Source organism: Prionailurus viverrinus, unplaced genomic scaffold (assembly GCF_022837055.1).
Source record: "Prionailurus viverrinus isolate Anna unplaced genomic scaffold, UM_Priviv_1.0 scaffold_40, whole genome shotgun sequence".
Classification (NCBI taxonomy): domain Eukaryota; kingdom Metazoa; phylum Chordata; class Mammalia; order Carnivora; family Felidae; genus Prionailurus; species Prionailurus viverrinus.
The window spans coordinates 325,351-344,985 of NW_025927608.1; the positions used below are offsets into that span (position 1 = coordinate 325,351).

General features: G+C 47.0%; 1 protein-coding gene across 12 annotated transcripts in view; it reads right to left on the bottom strand.

Annotated features, from left to right (window-relative positions):
- Positions 1-18,327, bottom strand: part of CPEB1 (cytoplasmic polyadenylation element binding protein 1) — a 90,295-nt gene extending 71,968 nt beyond the window's left edge. The window contains exons 1-2 of one of the 12 annotated variants that reach the window (XM_047846747.1): positions 18,208-18,327; positions 2,226-2,400 (exon numbers count right to left, since the gene is read on the bottom strand). In XM_047846747.1, the coding sequence (XP_047702703.1) occupies positions 2,226-2,400; positions 18,208-18,222 (190 nt within the window). In that variant the 5' untranslated portion in view covers positions 18,223-18,327. Of the gene's footprint in view, positions 1-2,225; positions 2,401-5,907; positions 5,996-16,507; positions 16,712-17,261; positions 17,324-17,433; positions 17,564-17,717; positions 17,937-18,207 lie in introns of those variants that run through there. The other 11 variants (XM_047846743.1, XM_047846756.1, XM_047846744.1 and 8 more) reach the window with 11 other exon arrangements.
- Between the last annotated feature and the right edge of the window lie 1,308 nt (positions 18,328-19,635).

The following is a 19,635-nucleotide window of genomic DNA, read 5'->3' on the forward strand; positions in this document are numbered from 1 at the left end:
ATTAGCCACTTAGTAGGTAGCCTTGCCCAAGTCCTCTAACCTAGCTGAGACTTCGTTTTCTCATCGTAAAATGGAACCGAATCCTTCCTAAAAGAAGGGTGATATTATTTTCAGAAGCTGCCACAGCCACCCCACCTTCCACAACCACCACTGTGAACAGTCAGCAGCCATAGACCTCAAGGCAAGACCCTCCTCCAGCATAAAGACTATGACTCACTCAAAGTTCAGATGATGGTTAGCCTTTTTTTTAGCAATTAAGTATTTTTAAAGTATGAACAATTTTTTTACATATATAATGCTATTGCACACATCACAGACTACAGAATGGCATAAATATAACTTCCATATTCACTAGGAAACCAAAAAATTCCTTTGGCTCACTTCATTGCAGTATTGGCTTTGCTGTGGCAGTCTGGAACCCAACCCACAATTTCTCTGAGGTATGCCTAAGTTCCCAGCATGTCTGAGGCAACCCAGTGAAATTTATGCCATTGTTGAGGGTCATTCATATTGAAATATAATTCATGAAATCTTCTCAAAGAAGAAAAACAACACATACGTTGAATCGAGATTTTCTGAGTTTTTAAATTGACATAAGCTAAAGGAGAGTAAGGGTTGTTATTAGCTCATGATGTACACCAATTAATATAAAATACACATGTACTTTATTGGAAGTTTGAAGAGACCAGACCTACCAGCATTCCTAGTTCCTCTATGTCCTTCTCCCATTTGCCCTCCAGTTAGAACAATGTACTAGAAATAAATTCTACAGTTACCACAGGTCAGTCTCCTTTGTGAGGACATCTCTCCTTCAGACATTTAGCTACTTTATGTTCATATACGCCTGCATCTTTATGGGAATGATTTCCAATGTCAACTTAGGAAGTAAATCAAAGAATTTATAATGAAAGAGCAGCAATTGCCAGTTCTTATTCTGCAAATCCCACTATTGCCAAATTTCTTCAAGATCCACTTAAAGAATTAAAAATATGTTCAACTTTCAACTAAAATAACCCCAACAACAAACACTCCATCAACATGTTGCAACTTCTACAAATGATTATGACACAGCACTGTCAGGACATCCGAGTCTCCTTGTGAAATACCACCTTCAGGGGATGCTGCCCTCTCCGTCCACTATCCTATGGAATATCCTAAATATCATGAAAACTCAATGCTTGCTGGGCACCTGGGTGGCTCAGTCGATTGAGCATCTGACTTCGGCTCAGATCATGAACTCACGTTTTGTGAGTTCCAGCCCCACTCTGGGCTCTGTGCTGACAGCTCGGAGCCTGGAAGCTGGAGCCTGCTTCAGATTCTGTGTCTCCCTCTCTCTCTGCCCCTCCCCTACCTGCACCCTCTCTCTCTCAAAAATAAGATTAAAAAAAAAAATCTCAATGATTGCTGACCCACATTCATGTGTAAAAGCAATTATTCAAGAGATGCACTGTCCAATACAGCAGCCACTAATCATGTGGCCACAAGCATTTGGAATGCAGCTAGTTCGAACTGAGCAGTGCAGTAAATGTGAAATATATACTGAAGTCTTAGTACTAACAAAATAGGATACCTCATTAACAGTTTTTACACTGATTACATACTCACATATTTTGTTAGGTTAGGTAAATATTAATGTCACTTCAAAAAAAAAAACAAAAAACCTTTTAAATGTGGCTACCAGAGGGGCGCCTGGGTGGCGCAGTCAGTTAAGCGTCCGACTTCAGCCAGGTCATGATCTCGCGGTCCGTGAGTTCGAGCCCTGCGTCAGGCTCTGGGCTGATGGCTCAGAGTCTGGAGCCTGTTTCCGATTCTGTGTCTCCCACTCTCTCTGCCCCTCCCCCGTTCATGCTGTCTCTCTCTGTCCCAAAAATAAATAAATGTTGGAAAAAAAAAAATTAAAAAAAAAATGTGGCTACCAGAAAATCTAATTACAGATATGACTCCTATTATAATTCTATATACAAATAGTCCTGATATCTTTGACCTATCCTTTATCTTTTTATGTGTCATAAAATAGACTTGTACATTATAAATCAAAGCCAGTCTTCACTCAGAAGTGAACCCAATCCACAAAGTAAGCTACGAAAAGGGGCAAGTGTCACCAGAGATTCAAGGTCATTCTTTACAAGGTTCACAAGAAAGCTTCCTAGAAACAGCTCTACATACATGCCTAGTGTAGGTTTTCATACATACATACACACACTAAATTTTCAAATCTAAGTCACCTGGCAAATGATCATGAATTCCTCGGTTTATGGGTGTAGTGCAGACTCTACTGAAATCCAGAGAATTATCCAATATGGCATTTATCCTTCGAAAGATATTGGCATTGCTACACGTGGAGAGTGCGGGTGCTTCCTGGTTGTCCCAACAATCTTTTATCCTTCCAGCTTCTTCTTCCTACACACAGAAAAAAGATATTTAGGTTTTCCTCCTAGACACCAGAAAAGATACTTAGGTTTTTCTACACTCCCTTACTCCTAAATCCAACACTGTGAGTTAGATAAAGTAACAAGGACTTGAATTTCTTACCTACATACTAAAATACCTGAGGAGTCCTATTATGAGCGAGGTATCTTGAGAGAACTAAAAGAGGGGTAAAACAACAACAAAACACCTAAATACAAGATATTTCCCCAGAACTTTCTAATCTAATAGGACATGTATAGGAATTAGCATGGTGTGGCAGCAGCAGGAGTTTTAGAACCAGAAATAGGAGATTCAAATCTTGGAGGCTGATCTATATACTATTTGGCAATTAAAAAAATGAAGGACTGGGGCACCTGGATGGCTCAATCGGTTAAGCGTCTGACTTCAGCTCAGGTCATGATCTCACTATTAGTGAGTTCAAGCCCCTCACAGAGCTCTACCCTGTCAGTTCAGAGGCACTTCGGATCCTCTGTCTCCCCCTCTCTGCCTCTTTTGCACTCATTCTCGCTGTCAAAAATAAACATTAAAAAAAGGAAATATTGATACATGCTACAACATGGATAAACCTCAAGTACACTATGCTAAGTGAAAGAAGTCAGTCACAGAAGACCACCTATTATTAGCCCATTAATATGAAATGTCCCAAACAGACAAATCTATAGGAGATGAGTTGTCTTCATCTCAGGGTGGACAGGGAAGAAGGTTTGGGGATGGTGGCTAATGGGTACAAGGTTTGTGATAATGAGATAATGAAGATGCTCTAAAATTAGATTAGGGTGATAAATCACAAAACTGTACACTAAAAATTACTGAATTTTATGCTTATGTGAATTGTATCTCAATAGAGTTAAAGAGTTTGGTTCTGCCATTTATTGTCAGTTACTTAACCTCTGTGCCTCAGTTGCCCTATTTCTGAAATGGGAAGAGTACCAACCTTTTGATGAGATATCTAAAGCACTTAGCATGGAGCCTGATATATGGTAGCTGCTATTTTTACACCTCAAGATACAACTACAGAAGACACAATAAGCACCAAACACCATCCAAAGGGAATGGTTTATGTGGTATCTCAGTAGATAACACCACCATCTGCTAGGTGTCCCAGACAGATATCTCTTCACTCTTCAGTCTCCCTCACTCACCACATGTGATGCCTGACATAGTAAGCAATGAGATAATGGCTGACAGAGTCACCAGCTCTAGGATTCCCAATGATCTTGGGGAAAAGCAGCAAAAAGCAGACCAAGTAAGGAAACTAGCACCTTGGATCTTACAGCTGGTCACTTCAAAACAAAATTCTAAAAAGCTGGGTGCCTATTAATGTTCAGGTAAGCAGGAGAAGGAGCAGAAGCACAGAATTTATCAACTCTATAGGATGGTCTTAAAGGGACAAACTTGAATCCCGTATCATTTCTCAAGCTCTTGAAAAGACTGTATCCGTTGGAAGCTGTGAGGATGACCAGAACGCACAGTCCTGCATATTCCCTGGGTCATTTTCCCAAACCTTCCAGAAGCCACCATTGAGAACAGCTAAACCCATAGACACAAGGCCCTGTTCACAACTGTAGATTTCTAAGATGATTCTCAACCTCACTAAGGCAACATCACAAAGGCTAAGATGCAAGCATTTACAATCAATCTGTAGATATTAAAGCTACATGCCTCCCTCATTCACTGCCTAATAAACTTTAACCAATTGCCTGCTATGTACAGTGAGCACCCAAAGGGGAGGCAGATTAGAGATCCAACCAAAAAGAGATTTCTGAAGTCTGGAAAGGGAACTAAGATCTGGTCGTGTTGTTAACAGTTACGACATAAGCTACAGTTGGCTGTAATCCTAGACTGTCCTCTCAGCCAAGGGAGCTCAGAAGAAGATAATGTGCCTGAAAGTAAAGGTAGGAAGAAGGTGTGAAGCACACACAGAACAGAAGGGCATTATCAGAAGCGGCCCAATGTGGTGGGGCACTGGGTATAGAAGACAGCAAACTGGAAAGAAGGCCTCATGCCAGGTTCAGGATTAGAACAACCTCCTATATCAAAGGTTTCAAAACTTTAAAGGGCCTCTCTTAATACACAATCTGATTTTTATTTACTAGTACAGATGTGCTGTAGATCTATGGATTCCCAGATCCTGGCCACACTTACAAGAAGTAGCACCCTAATAGTCTCAGAAGACCTCAAGCAACTATGTGAAACAAGAGAGGCAGAGCCTGTGAGCAAAGTGCCACTGTGGTGAGGGGATGATGCAGGCCCACAGGCCTTCTGGGAGAAACCTGCTTCCCCAGGAGTAGGGCAAGGTCTAAGAATCGTACCGTCTCAAGCAGCCTGAAAAAAAAAAAATCAGGCCTGACCCAACTCTGCCCCACTCCCAATCCCGTGACGAACATGCACCGTAACTCTGAAACTCAAGGCTAATGCTATCTGGAATGTCTCCCTCCCTCTCCTCCTCTCAGGTTTGCCAAGTCAGTTATCTAGAGGAGTCCAGGTAATCAGAACACAAGTAAACGGAGTGTTCAATTAATACCCCAAACTGCCTAATTAGTAAGTACCAGTGGTTTGCCTTGAATAACCAATTTGGAAGGGGGTTAAAAAAAAAAAAAATCAAAGCCAGCAATATCAGATGGGGAACAGATCTACTTTCCTTATGTGTACAATAGGGATAAAAGTAGTAACAAGGTCTCACAGAGCTCTTTGTGAATTAATGCATATAACATGCTTGCCACAGTACCTGGAACATAATGATGTGCTGAACAGATAAATGTTCGCTATCAGTAGTATCACTACTGCACCAAGGGCTCAGAGGCCACCACAAGGATCGCTGAATAAGACTATTTGCTCATTAAAAGAGAATAATGTACTAAAGAGTCAGGCAAACTACTCTTTTGAAGGCCCCAGGCCCTTCTATGCCTAACTTCCCTAATCGTTTGATTCAGAAAGCTTAATCAAAAGGACTTAAGACAGGACACAAATCAAACTGCCCAAAACCTGTACCTACTGCAGAATTTAGCAATCCTTTAAACTCTTCAGCTAAATGAATTCAGTGTCTCATCTTCAAAACACATTATCTCTTATCCACACCCATACTTACACACCCATTACTCTGTATATTCTATCCTGACTGATCACTTTATAGGTCTGAGTTCCTACCAATGTTTTACCATAAATACAAAGAGTTTTCTCCCTGGGTTATACCACTCTTGTCTGGTAGTTTTCAGTTACTTCTGGCATATTTTGCCCTTAAATGGGACCATTTGCTAGGTGTTTGTTTTTTTTTTTAAAACCTTTATTTGGTCTTTCATGATGAACAGGAAAGGAGGCTTTAAGACAGATCAGAAGCTTAGAATGCAAATCTTAACACTATTGACAACTATGGATCAACGGAGCAAATTACTTGGCAAAGCTAGAAATGAAAAGCAGGAATTCTTACTGTCAGGGACTAAAACTGATGTCAAGATAAAACTAGTTGTACCTACTTACTGTCAGAATGAACGGCTCATGATGAATCTCTATGGATACAAGCTATTTTATAGCAGGCCTCAATGTTCTCCTGGTCAATAGGTGAAAATGGACACTCCCATCATGAACCAACACTGGTCTCCTACACCAGTAATTCTCAACTGGTTGGGACAGGGAGACAACAGACAGAAAAAAAAAAAAAAAGCATTCATTTTTTCCAGAAGGGAAGAATCTTCCCCCAAAACTGAATCAGTGTTTCACAAAGCAGAACACAGGACAGCCTGTGGAGTACAAATACTAAATCTACCATTTAGGTATGTTCTAGGAGCCTTGGTTGTCTTGGGTATTCAAGTGGAGTACCACCTACTTCGCAGACTTTGTAGTAATGAGAAATCTATAAAGCGCCTGGATAGGCTCAGCCCAGTGAAATTCACCAAGAAGCTTATTTACTTGTTTAGCACAGAACTGGAGGTTTTTCTCCATTTGTGGTTTGAAACTGTCCCTCATAACACTTTAAAAGCCTGAACCCATACCACATAGCTATGTGTTCTAATTAAAGAATAATATGCCCAAATTTTATACTTATTTGTATGCTAGAACAGTCTAATTGGAAATACTGGTCTTGCCTTCAGATGCCATACAATCCAGGCTCAACATGGTAATAGGATGGCCATTCTTTTAGGTCAAAATCCTGGTCTGGGGTTATTTAATGGTCATGATGAATGCCAACTTTACCATCTCTGGGTTGATATAATTTGCCTTTAATCAAAAACACAATACCTATATTGCAGACCTCAAGACCATTTCTGCTAATTATTTACTATGGATTCATGAAAGCCAGTTGAGAGATTTAAGGAAGACTCTCTGAAGGGCACACACTTTACTCTTCAAGACGGAATTTTAACCTGGGGTCCACAGATCACAATCTACTAAGCTTCCAGCAAAACTGTGTTCACATTAAAAAATTTTCTGAGTGGGAATGCAAGCTGGTGCGGCTACTCTGGAAACCAGTATGGAGGCTCCTCAAAAAAATTAAAACTAGAACTACCTTATGACCCAGCAATTGCACCAGTAGGTATTTATCCAAGGGATACAGGTGTGCTGTTTCGAAGGGACACATGCACCCCAATGTTTACAGCAGCACTATCGACAATAGCCAAAGTATGGAAAGAGCCCAAATGTCCATCGATGGATGAACAGATAAAGAAGATGTGGTATATATCTACACATACATACAATGAAGTATTACTTGGCAATCAAAAAGAATGAAATCTTGCCATTTGCAACTACGTAGATGGAACTGGAGGGTATTGTGCTTAGTGAAATTAGTCAGAGAAAGACAAGTATCATATGACTTCACTCATATGAGGAATTTAAGAGACAAAACAGATGAACAGAAGGGAAGGGAAATAAAAGTAATATAAAAACAGGGAGAGGGACAAAGCATAAGAGACTCATAAATATGGGGAACAAACAGGATTACTGAAGGGGGGATGGGAGGGGGGATGGGCTAAATGGGTAAGGGGCATTAAGGAATCTATTCCTGAAATCATTGTTGCACTATATGCTAACTAATTTGGATGTAAATTAAAACAAAATAAAGCGTTAGGTTGAAAAAATTAAGATTAAAAAACATTCTGAGAATAAGATTTTCTAATTACATCTTTTTTAGTTGAAAGCATTCATCTTGAACATTTAGGTTTTGTTTAATTAAGATACACCAACAGTATATTGGGGGCAATATACTTAGATGCCCCTGAAGAACTAGTTCACAGACGTACTTCGGCGATTTGCTTTTATCTTTATAGTAATAAAGCTAAAAAAAAACCTCTATAGGATTTACACTCATGATTCTGAGAATACTGTTTAACCACAATTCTGAACAGTCCTTATATGAACAACCACTTACAAAAATGTTATTCAGACCAAAGATTAGGAAATGGCTACAGTTTCACCTGAGGAATTGACAGGTTATCTTTATGAAGAATATAAATCATCTAGCCAAATTTCCACCTTTGCTTTGGTCACCTGGTCACTCAAAGCCAGCTTCTGGTTGACTTCAATGAGTCTGTAGCTAAGAAGTGCTTCTCTATGTTTGACTTTCTCCTTGACCCTTACTTGTCCATTCTTAACTGAAATTCCACCTCGAGTCTTCTGTGCAACACTGGAAGGAATTAAAATTTATTATGTTGGTCCATACAAAACTGCCAATACTCAACCTTTTGCAACCAACAAAATGGCAGCTTCACAGAGTTCAATCTAGTATTTCATAAGTACTAAAAGCCTGTTACATTAGATTTTGAGATTACAGACAGATAAAACATAATCCCTGCCCAAAGGAGAATTAGTTAAGTGGGAGAAGAAAATCTAGTTAGGTAAATGGAGATTGAGGTAAGCACAAAACGCTACACACAGGAGAAGAATAAATTAAGGTATCTGGAATAGTGTGACAATTCAGACTTGCAAGCTAGAGTCTAATGAAAAATCAGAATTTCCGTAAGTGTGGGAAGAACAGACAAGCAGAGAATAAACACAGAGTGGATACAGAACACAGTAAATTCAATGAAAGAAAGCAGAGGAATAGGGCTGGATAGGGAGGTTCACCAGTAATAAAGGAGAAATGGCTGCAGGTCCTTACAGAGAGACAAAATAAATCCATCACCAGATACAAAATTCAAGATACCACCCTTTCTTCCTCTCCTTCATGACCTGACTTTCCTCTCTTCTCCACTGGTTCTTTCCCAACAATCTGTAAGTATGCCCAAGGCTCTCTCATCTTTAAAAAAAAAATCTTCCTTGACTTAAAACATCCTCCCAAGTCACTGCCTTCTTTCTTTTGCTCTACTACCAACCTTCTAAAAAGGTGCTATACTTCTTAACCCATTTGTCCCCTGAACCCACGATATCCTGCTGGCACAAAGCTGCAAAAAGACACCACAGAACTCCTAAATTAAGGACTTCATAGTTGCCAAACCCAACCAACATTTCAAGTTCATCTTACTTGCTATTTTGGGGGATCTGATCCTTAACTCTTCTCCACTCATTTAATTCAGGAACCCCTTTCTTCTGGATCTCTCTTTTCTGATTAGTTTTCAGTTTCCACAGAGTATATCTAATGCATCTCTCTCTCCCTCCTCCCTTTTTCTTTCTTTCTCCCTCTCTTTCTCTCCCTCTCCCTTTCTCTCCCTCTCCCTCTCTCTCATACACACACACACACACACACACACACACACACACATGCACACACACGCACACACACGCACGCACACTATAAACTCAGTCTGGAAAAGGAAATCCTACAATTTCCAGGACAGGTTTATGAGAACATGAAGGAAATATTTAATACCACGACTGCTCAAGAATATAGAGAACACACGGCCACCAAAATTGTAGCTCTTGTCACACTTACCTATCAAACTGTTAGCTATATGCACTGTTAGCTCTGCATTTTATAAATGGTAAGGCCCTCAAAGACCTTCATTGAAGCAGTACTCAGTATCATATCTGCCACATTTGCAGGTACTCAATTCAGACACCACAGGAAGGCAGACCCATATCACATGCCTTTCACAGGCATGTTCGACCACCTCAATCACAACCTCCATAAATGGTAGTGACTCCTTTCTATAATGTTAAGACAGGATGAAAAATAAAAATTTAGTCACCAATTCTAGCTCTGTCACGGTCAAAGCCCCAAGCCACTCAAAGTCATTTCAGCAGTTGGGAGTTTTAAACCCCTCAGACCAGAGACAATTTACATGAACAAAAAATAAAGAACGCATAACAACATAACCTGGTGATTGCAGACCCAAAGATTACCATTACATTTACTGATTGTATTCTCATCATATGCCAGGAGCCATTCTGGAGACAGAGGGTAAATAAAACAATCCCTGCACCCAAGGAGTTAGTCTAATGGGAACACAAGCACATCGAGTATGTTACATGCTATTTTGTAAGCTCAACAATAAATATATAAAGAAATAACAAGGGTATTAGGGAGGTGAAAATATTAAAAGGTTTTACCATACAGTCATAGTAGGAGTGGGGAAGGCAGTCTGGCAAAAAAAGAACATGTACAAGGGCAAGGGGGGATGAAATGGGTGCTTTCAGGCAACTAGAAGTTCGCTGTTGCTAGAATTTTAATGGCAAGGGACACTATACTATGACCCAGAAGTTGCACTCAGGCTCCCATATACAAGAGAAAGAAGTATGCAGGACTATAAAAAGGCAGGTACAATAGTCACAGCAGTTTTATACTCAAACTGTGAAGAGAAACAAAACACCCACAGTGCTGGTGGTCCCCAAGACCACCCCCAGATTTGATCAATTACCAAGAGGACTCACAGGACTCAGCATAGAGTGGTACTCAGCACACACAGCTAATTATTACAGCCAGAAGATACAGAGAAACACCAGCAAAGGGAAAGGGCACATGGTTCAAAGTCTGGGGGAAATCAGGTACAAGCTTCCAAGAGTCCTCTTACAGGAGAGTCATAGAAGGTAAACTTAATCGCTTAGCTCCCCCCAGCAACAAGTTGTGACAACACACCTGAAATGTTGCCAACGAGGGAAGCTTGCTAGAAACTTGGCTCCCAGGGTTTTTTATTGAGGGGTGGTCACAAAGGCAGTCTCTGCCTGGAATTCCAGACTCCAGGAGGGAAGCAGGTATTCAGCATAAATCACATTGCTTGCACAGTTTAGGTGTAGTAATTCACTCTATTAATTCTGGAAATGGTAGGATTATAGCAATCAATTCGGGATTCCACTGCAACTTGTAGAAATCTCAGATATTAAATTAAGCGGGGGGGGGGGGGGGGGGGGAGTTGTCAGACACCAAAGAATGCATGCTACACGATTTCATTTGTAAGTTCAAAAATGGGCAAAACCAATCGATGACAACAGAAGTCAGAACAGTAGTTCATTGGGGGGGGGGGGGGTCAAGGGTGAGATACAGAATGGCAAAGGGCACAGAGAATCTTAACAAGTGAAGGGAACATTCTAGATCTTCATCTGTGTGGCAGTTTCTTAGGTATATAAAAATAACATCAACACGTAAAAACTAACCAAGCTATACACTTACAATTAGTGCCTTTTACCATATGCACGTTCTCTCTCAATTTTAAAAAGATTCAAGGGGGAGACCAGTAGACCACTAGACTGAAGCCAGACCATGATGGGCTTCGTACGCTACCAAGGGGACTGGCCCTTACTGTGTGGAAGCAGTTCTCCAAGTGAGGTCTGTGCACATATGAAGGTCCCCAAAGCCCTTTCAGAAGCCCACACGGCTAAAACTACTTTCATAACCTTAAAATACGAATTTCTTTTTTCACTATGCTGACATCTGCAATGATGATACAAAAGTAACGAGTGGGTAAAACTGGCACCTTCGCAGGAATCAAGGCAATGCCAATAAACTGTACTAGAAGTGACTCTACTCTTCCTGCTCTGCAATCCCAGGAGGATAGGTCTGAGGAGCAACAGGACCACTGGTATGGTGGCGCTCCAGAGTGGTGGGTGTGAGCAGCCAGGAACTGAGGAAAAAGGTAAAGACCAGACTGAAAATACTGAAGGGAGGCCTGAACTAGCAGTGGCCATGGTAAGGGAGAAGGAAGGAAAGGTGGCAGGGGCTAAGAGAGACACAGAGTCAGACCACATCAAGGCTTTATAGTTTCCAAAGGAAAGCTGCAAATATGTATTTACCTAGTGTCTGTACTAGGGCCTCCAGTAACTGAAAATTTTTAAAGAAAGGGGGTGCCTGGGTAGCTCAGTCGGTTCCAGAGTCCAACTTCGGCTCAGGTCATGGTCCCACATTTCCTAAGTTCGAGCCCCCATGGTGTTTGCTGCTGTTAGTGTGGAGCCTGCTTCAGATCCTCTGTCCCTCTCTCTCAGCCCCTCCCCTGCATGTGCTCTCTCTCAAAAATAAATCAACATTAAAAAAATAAAAATCAAGGGCGCATGGGTGGCTCAGTCGGTTGAGCGTCCGACTTCGGCTCAGGTCGTGATCTCGTGGTCTGTGGGTTCAAGCCCCACGTTGGGCTCTGTGCTGGCGGCTCGGAGCCTGGAGCCTGTTTCGGATTCTGTGTCTCCCTCTCTCTGACCCTCCCCTGTTCATGCTGTCTCTGTCTCAAAAATAGATAAATGTTAAAAAAAAATTTTTTTTTTAATAAATAAAAATCAGAACACCCAAACACATTCTCTCCCCCTAGAGGATACTACAGTCTAGTGGGGGGGGGGGGGGGAAGAGACTAATTGGGTAGAGGGGATAGAATCAGATTGGCCCCAGGAGATGAAGTAAGGGGAAAGAATTGGTTCTGTTTTTAAAACTGCTGGGTTCACGGTACTTCAGCAAGATAGAACTCATTCAGTAAGCCAGTCAGAACTATGGATTCTGAGAACAATCAGGGCTGGGCTCAAGATAACTGCTTTCCTCCAACAAAAAGCTACTCCCATACCTTTATCCAAGAAGACAGACTTCTGGCCATGATGCTAAACCTGTTAGGATGGTACATATATCAGCATATAATGTTGGCCAAGAATAAAGAAACCAGTAACGCTATTACAGTTGGAGAACAACCTCAAACCTGGTCACACAGAGAGAGAACTAGTGCTGCAAGAATATACAGGCCCTCTGTATAAAGGGACAAGAAAGAGCCAACAGAATGAACCATAAGGAATGTGGCATTTAGGGGGATGAGAAAGCTTGTAAGTGCCAGGACAAGAAAAGATCAGACAGGGCAAGGGGAAAGCTATAGAGTCTCATGAGACTGAGATTTTAAGTCTCAGAGACCAATATAGCAAAGGTCAAGGTGCCTGAATTCTAGAAATACCCATCTGGAAAGGAAGAGACCAGAGTTCAAGTTCTGGCTCTATCATCCACTCGCTGAATGGACTTAAAACAACCACTTTTCATTCTCAGCTTAATTCTCTCATCCGTGAAAATAGCCATTAGGATCTGCGTTGTCAACTCCAAGTTACATCTGGGAGACCGACAGGTCTCTAATATCTTCTAAGCTTCAAAACCATTCCAAAATTATAGCTTAAAACAAACAAACAAACAAGCACAACAGTCTCAGGAGAAAGGACAGACTTGGGAGACAGATGGTATCAGAGCCAGAAGCCAGGAGCACAAAGCCAGAATGCAGAGAGCACAGGTGTTAAGTAGTAAGAGATTAAGTGTTCTGTCAAAAGGAAAAAAACAAAAAACACAAAAACAGCTCAAGGTAACTGCTTTCCTCCAACAGAAAGCTACTCCCATACCTTTATCCAAGGAGACAGACTTCTGGCCGTGGTGCTAAATCCGTCAGGATGGTACACATATCAACCTATAACGCTGGCCAAGAATAAAGAAACCAGTAACGCTATTACAGCTAAGTTACTCCCAGAATCAACAGCTAGATACAACCGTGACCCATTTTTCACACACAAATCAATCTTTAGACCTGCCCTCTAGGGATTCTACAATTACCTCAAGGCAAGTAATCACAAAATGCCTTAAAAATCAAAACAAAGAGTGTTCACTCACTATAATCCAACAAGTGTTCCAACCATACAGCAATACTAAAAAAACAAAGTAGAATTCAAACGTTATCCATGCCTAAGGGTTCTTCTGCGCTACTGAAAGCAAAGCTCTACCCCAACTAGTCAGGGATTTCTCCCTCCCCCCCACGCCTGTTATTTAAAAACATATTATACGTTAAGGAAGCAAAATAATCCCTGACTGGAGGCTTTTTAAATCCTAAATAAGAAAACTTACTGAAAATTATGTTTACAATGCAAATTTAATACTGAAATTTAGTTACGGACTTTTTATGGAAAGTCAGATAATTTTCCCCATAAAATATAGGAAATATTAACACACATTATGTACCTTGGTTCATTCCACCTTTTCAGATAGTTTATTATAACAGATATGTCTTGTTTGGGGGGGGGGGGGCTCCTACCTTGAACATAAAAACTTTCAGCACTTAAAATTTGTGCTCACTGAAGTGGCTGAGCTCTCATGAGGAGGTATAACCAAAGCAGGCTGCAACAATGGCAGGAAAGAAAACAAAGCACTTCCAAAGCTGCAATGTGGGGGGCCAAGGAGGCAGGTGCGATCAAGGATTCTTGGCTTTAAATCAAACAACAGATTGAAGCTAAAATTCTTGTAGCCTCCTCTACTCCAACCTCTGGGTCCAACCCCCTTACTAACCCCCTCACCCTCTATCCCCAGGCTTTCTGGCAAGTTCTCCCCAGAGTCAGTACAGCTTAGATACTGCCTAGGAAAAGCAGATTTGCAAAACAGGATGGGATTAGCACAGCTCTCCCATAGGAAAGAAAATAATTTGTTATTTGATCCTATGATTTCTTTTACTCACTCCACCACTAGCTACTGAAGATAACAGCCTACCCTTAATATCCAGGTTTGGTATGCATTCCTGTCCCAAACTTCAAGCCAGAGGTACAAACCCACTAATTAATTTGCACTTCAAACAAACACATAGTTTTAGGGAACGGTCACTTAGACAAGGGACCTGAAACCAATGAATGAGAAAATCTGCACAGATATTGCCTATCACGTAAACACTAAAGTACCAGCAGAAAGCTACTTTAGTCATCTCACTCTTCCTGCCCACCCCCAAATTCACAAACACTAAACTCCTGAGTGCTTGGGCTAAAAAGGTCTGCTAGAAAAGCAGCTGGAAACAGGTAACATTTTAAAGCTTCCAACCTTCCAAAAACTGTCCAGACCACAGGTTTAAAAAAAAAAAAAAAGCTATCAAGTCTATATTTCTCTGTGAATTTTCACAGAAAAATCCCTCTGGCAAAATGGTCTTTACTGCTTTATGCTTTAAACTCTTTGGGAATAAAATACAGAAATAAAAGGTACAAATCCCTTTACCTCTGCTAGTTTAGCTCTGTACACTGCTGCCAGTCTAAATTTTACTGTTTTACCCAGAATGAAAACCCAGTCTCATTCCTGGCAAAGAGAGGCATCTTACGCCCTGGAAGCTTATTCAAGAAGATCTCAGTAAGTACTGCTAAAACCCCTATTAATTCTTCCTGGAAATCTAGGAGGCATGATTTTGGGAATCTTAGCTATGAGAGAAAAGGTGAGACTTAATAAGCCACATTCTCCTTTTGGAGTCTTCAAACAATTATCTAATTTCACATTTGCCTAATCTCAAAAGTTATTAGAATTTTAACTGTCCTGAAAAAGGAAAGTCTTTTGTGCAGAGGGTTGGGAGGGTCACCCCCGCCCCAGTGGGAGGAGCCCGATTTCTCCAGACCTCAGGCTCTCTCAGATCAGCGAACCGCTCCGACACACATGGTGGAATGATAGACGCAGCACATTCCTCCCGACGGCAACGCCGCTGCACTAATGCTCAGAAGACCCACACTGACTTCCACAACCAGACATTCCCTCCAACGCAGTTAAGTAAGGCTCACTTTGCCTGTAAATGGGGCTCCAGCACAAAGCACCGCATTGTCTCTACAAACTACATCACCAGTAAGCCTTGACCCCCTCGGACATACCGGAATACACAGACTATCACGTTGAGCTACGGCACCAGAAAGACCTAGGTTCACACTTGAATTTTATTCCTTAATAGCCCTGTAACTTGATTTCAGAGCCTGTTTCCTCATTTACAAAATGGGGGGGGGGGGGAAGGGGACACCCAAAAGGAACATTTGAAGACCGAGATCCCAAAACTAGTCTAGTCCTCACCTTGAATCTGCTCTTCAGAGACAGATTACCTTTGGTCCTACACTATTCAGTTTAATTGCTGCATTTAAAACAGACCGGCAGCTTTAGCTAGGAAGAAAAAAATCAAAGATCCATCAACCTGGGCCCACATTTTTGTGTGGCAACAACCAGCTGCTCCCTTCAGAGAGACGGAAATTCTGTGGTTCCGGACGCACTACAACTCTGCCCTCCTCTCCCCACTTCGCTCCTTTATATTACCTCGGGCCCCTGGAGGGATGGGAGCACACAACCAGCTTTAAGGATTTAAAACAAAATAAACAGCTCGATGACTCATGAAGATACTGAGCCACTATCAAGCGCTCACTGGCTAACAACTTCGGCGTTAAGCCTGGGGTCTTCTTCCACTTTCTGCCTCGTGAACGCTGCCAGGAGGCGTGCCACGGCGGCAGAAACCACAGCACCACGGCCGCGTCGGGTGCCCTGGGCGTGCTTCCACGGTCGCCCACGCCGTGCACCGCACCGGCTCGCGTACAGCTGGCCCAAAGTCCCCTCCACACGGGGGGCCCGGGCGAGGATTGGAGAACGCGCCTTGGGAGGAGGGGTGGCAGGCGTTTTGCGCTCACGAACACGCACCTTCACGTAGGGAGGCCGACCTCCAAATCCCACCGCCAGGCCAACTCGAGCTCGAATTCGATCGCTGGGACAAAAACCAACCCCGACGGCAACGTGCTCTGGGAGCACGTGCGGCTCAAAGCCAGCGCCACCGGGAAGGGGAGAAGAGCAGCGGGGGGGGGGGGGGGGGGGGGGCTGGGCGCTCCCGTCCTCACCGCCCCCGCCACACGTAGCCCGGAGCACCCCGAGCTCCAGAAACCAACCCTCCTTGCATTCCCTTCCTCACCCCGACAGAACCCCCCCCCCCCCCCCACCGACCTGAGCTTCCCGGGCTCCGGGCGGCCCGTACGGAGTCCTTCCTCCCCGTCAGCCGCGCGCGTCCCCAGGCCCGGCCCGAGGGCGCAAGCTGGCCGTCACCTGCGCTCCGGGAGCGGCCGGCCGCACACCTGCGCCTCCCAGGGCGCCAAGCGCCCCGCTGGCCCCTCGCCCCGACGGATGACGCAGAGTTTACTCGGTGCCCGGGGAGGCGGCGGAGCGGTAGCCAGGGAGACCAGAGGCGGCAGCTGCCGCGGAGCTGCGGCGCCCGGCGGTGGGGAGGGGGGGCCGGGGGGCGGGGGGGGGCAGGGGCCGCCGCCAGGTTCTCACGGCCGCGGCCGACCTCCCTCCCCAGGCGCGAGGCTCCCGCGGGGCGCGCGCAGCGGGGCGAGGCCTGCAAGGTGCACGCGGCCGCGAAACCGGGCTGCGCGCCCGGGCCCGGGTGCGCCTCGGCTTCTCGGCCTGTCGCAGGCCCTCGGGCGGCGCTGGGCGGCTCACGAGGGCTCCGGCCCGGCCCGGCCTCCCGCCCCCGGGAACAGGGCTACAAAGTCAGGGGCGACCGCACGACACACAACGCCCACTCCGCGAAAAAGCCCGGGGAACGACGCCGAGTGGGCCCGCCAGGGGGTGAGTGGCCTGTCCTCGGTCTGGGTCCCGTCGGCCCCACCGGGGCCTTTCTAGCCAGCTGCCCGCCCCCGCCCGAGGCCTGGGCGCACGCCGCACCCGCCTCCCCCCAGCTGGTGCAACTGGCCCGAACCTGGACTGAGGAGAGAATGACAGAACCGGGGCGCCACAGGCACGCCGGGTCCTCTCTCCCCCCCGGCCGCCCTTGGGGGAAGCCGAGGCAGGTGCGGCCTACGCTCCCTCCACAGCCGCGCCGCCCCCACGCCTGCACGGCCGCCCGCCGGCGTCCGCAGGACCCACCTCACCTCAGAGCAGCCAGCCTCCCCGGCGCGAAGCCCGGGCGCACGTGCCCGACGACCACCCGCGTGGGACCCTACCCCGCCAGCCCCGCCCCCAGAACGCGGCTCCGGCTCAATCGAACGTGTGAAGCCACGTGACCTCCCGGGCCGGGAAGCGCGGTCCGCACGAGGGGCCTGATCCCTCCGCCTTAAAGGAGCCGTGCCCGCTGCCGTCGCGGCACTCTCAGATCGGCGTAGGTCCGGCGCGGGGGTCTCCACCGCCGGCAGCCCCGCCCCACCGGGCCACTCACCCCCGCCGCCCACTGGGTACGAACGAGAGTTGCGTGGGGCCCTCCGAGGTGCGTGAGCTCCTTGCGCCGGCGGCTTCGGGTCTCACGTGCGACGGCTGCGGGAGAAGGAAGTGCTCCCGGCGCCGAGGCGCCTTTCCGTCCGGTCGGCTCCCGTCTGGACATACACTCGAGGCCACCGGGAGACCGCAGTGCAGCCTGGAGGCCCCGCCGGCCGCCCCCGGAGGGCCGCGGCGCCTTTAAGCCCAAAGGCCCTGAGTCACGAGGAGGCTCCCTGCCCCCCCTCGCACACACTCCTCCACGAGGCCCCACGCCCGCGGGCACGTGACCCGCGCCCCGCCCGGGGCTCGCGCTCCTTCGGCGGGGGGGAGGGGGGCGGGGAGGAAAGGACCGCCGAGCCGGCCGAGGCTGCGCGCGGACCGTTAGCTGCAGCGGCCGGGACCGCGCCCCGCCCGGCCCCGCCCCGCCCCGGCGGGCGGCAGGCGGCTCTTACCAGCGGGAACGCCATGGGGCCGGCGTGGCCCTGCGGGACGGACGGGCCGGCCGGCGGGCGGCGAGCCGGCGCGGCAAAGGACGCGCAGACACGTGGGCACTATTTTTGCAGCAAGCCGCACACAGCGCCGCGCCCCGGGCCGTTTATAAAGCCCCGCGGAGCCGCGCCCCCCCCGCCCCCCCCCCCCCGCCCCGGCCGGATGCGAAGCACCTGTGTCGGCCCCGCCCGGGCCCCCGCCTCCGCCCGCCCCGCCCCTCCCTGCAGGCCCGGCCGAGGGCTCGGCCGCCCACCCGGAGCTGGGCTCCAGGACCGGGAGGCCGGAGGCCCTCGCTTGAGCGCGCTACTCACCTAGTGACCCTGCCCAAGTCACTTCTCTGCGGGGCCTCACTTTTCCCCGTGTGGGACTTACAAGCCGCTGCGACGCGGCGGCGGTGTGGTTTGTCAGGAGAGCCCCGTGCCGGTGCTCCTGTTCTTCCAAGGACCCCTCCAGGGCGGGAGCCGGCCCTGCGCGCCCCTGCCCTAGCCCGTGCCCTTGCCCCTGTTCCCGGACTCCGGCAGGCGCGCGCTCACACTAGATCGGCTGCTCCCGGGGCTGGAAGGGGGGCGCGTCGGGGGATTCCGGAAACTTCCTAAGACACTCGGGGTCCTCTTTGGGCCGCAGTTCCCTGGGGAAACCAATCCCGACGCTCCTGCCGGACTGTGATGGGACTTGACGGAGTGGGGACGAGGGACAGGGCGGCGGCCACGGGGCAGGAGAAACCACCGTGATCCCGGCTGTCGTCAGGAAAGGCGACCTGGGGTAGCTGGTGCAGGAGCGGTCTGGAACCCCCAAGCAAGCGCAGAGGCGGAGATGGCATTCCAGGCGGGAGACCGAGCAAAGGCAGGGAGGAGAATGGAACAGAGAGGCTCAATTTGACCAGGACGTAAGGGGAATATGTGCCGACACCACAGGAGGGAAGCCTGGGCCCAGTTTGTGAAGTGCCTTTATTTTGCAGACAACAGGGAACTATTAAGAATTGTAAACAGGAGAATGGCAGTATCAGGTCTCTTAAGATGTTACTGGAGACTTAGCAGCGGCTGGGGAGAAACAGGGACTGGAGTGAGGAGGAGAGGGACCAGCGTTCGCAGAACATTACTGAGTGTTTCACATGTTATGTCATCGTCCTAACACTGTTTAGAAAGCATTTATTATGCACAAGGCTCCTCCTGGCAGTTGGGAAAACAGGACTGCTGCCTTCCTGGCAGGCTGGTGAGGCTGGCCTAGATCTAATGGCTAAGGCGGGGGCGGGGGTGGGGGGGGGGGTAGGTAACAGTAGGTTTCTGTGGATGGAGAGGAAGTCAAGGGCCTAACCTAGTGTTTCAGGAGGATTACCCTAGAAGGTGGCCAGGATAAGAACAGATGGAGTGGAAGCGCACAGGAGGACTCAG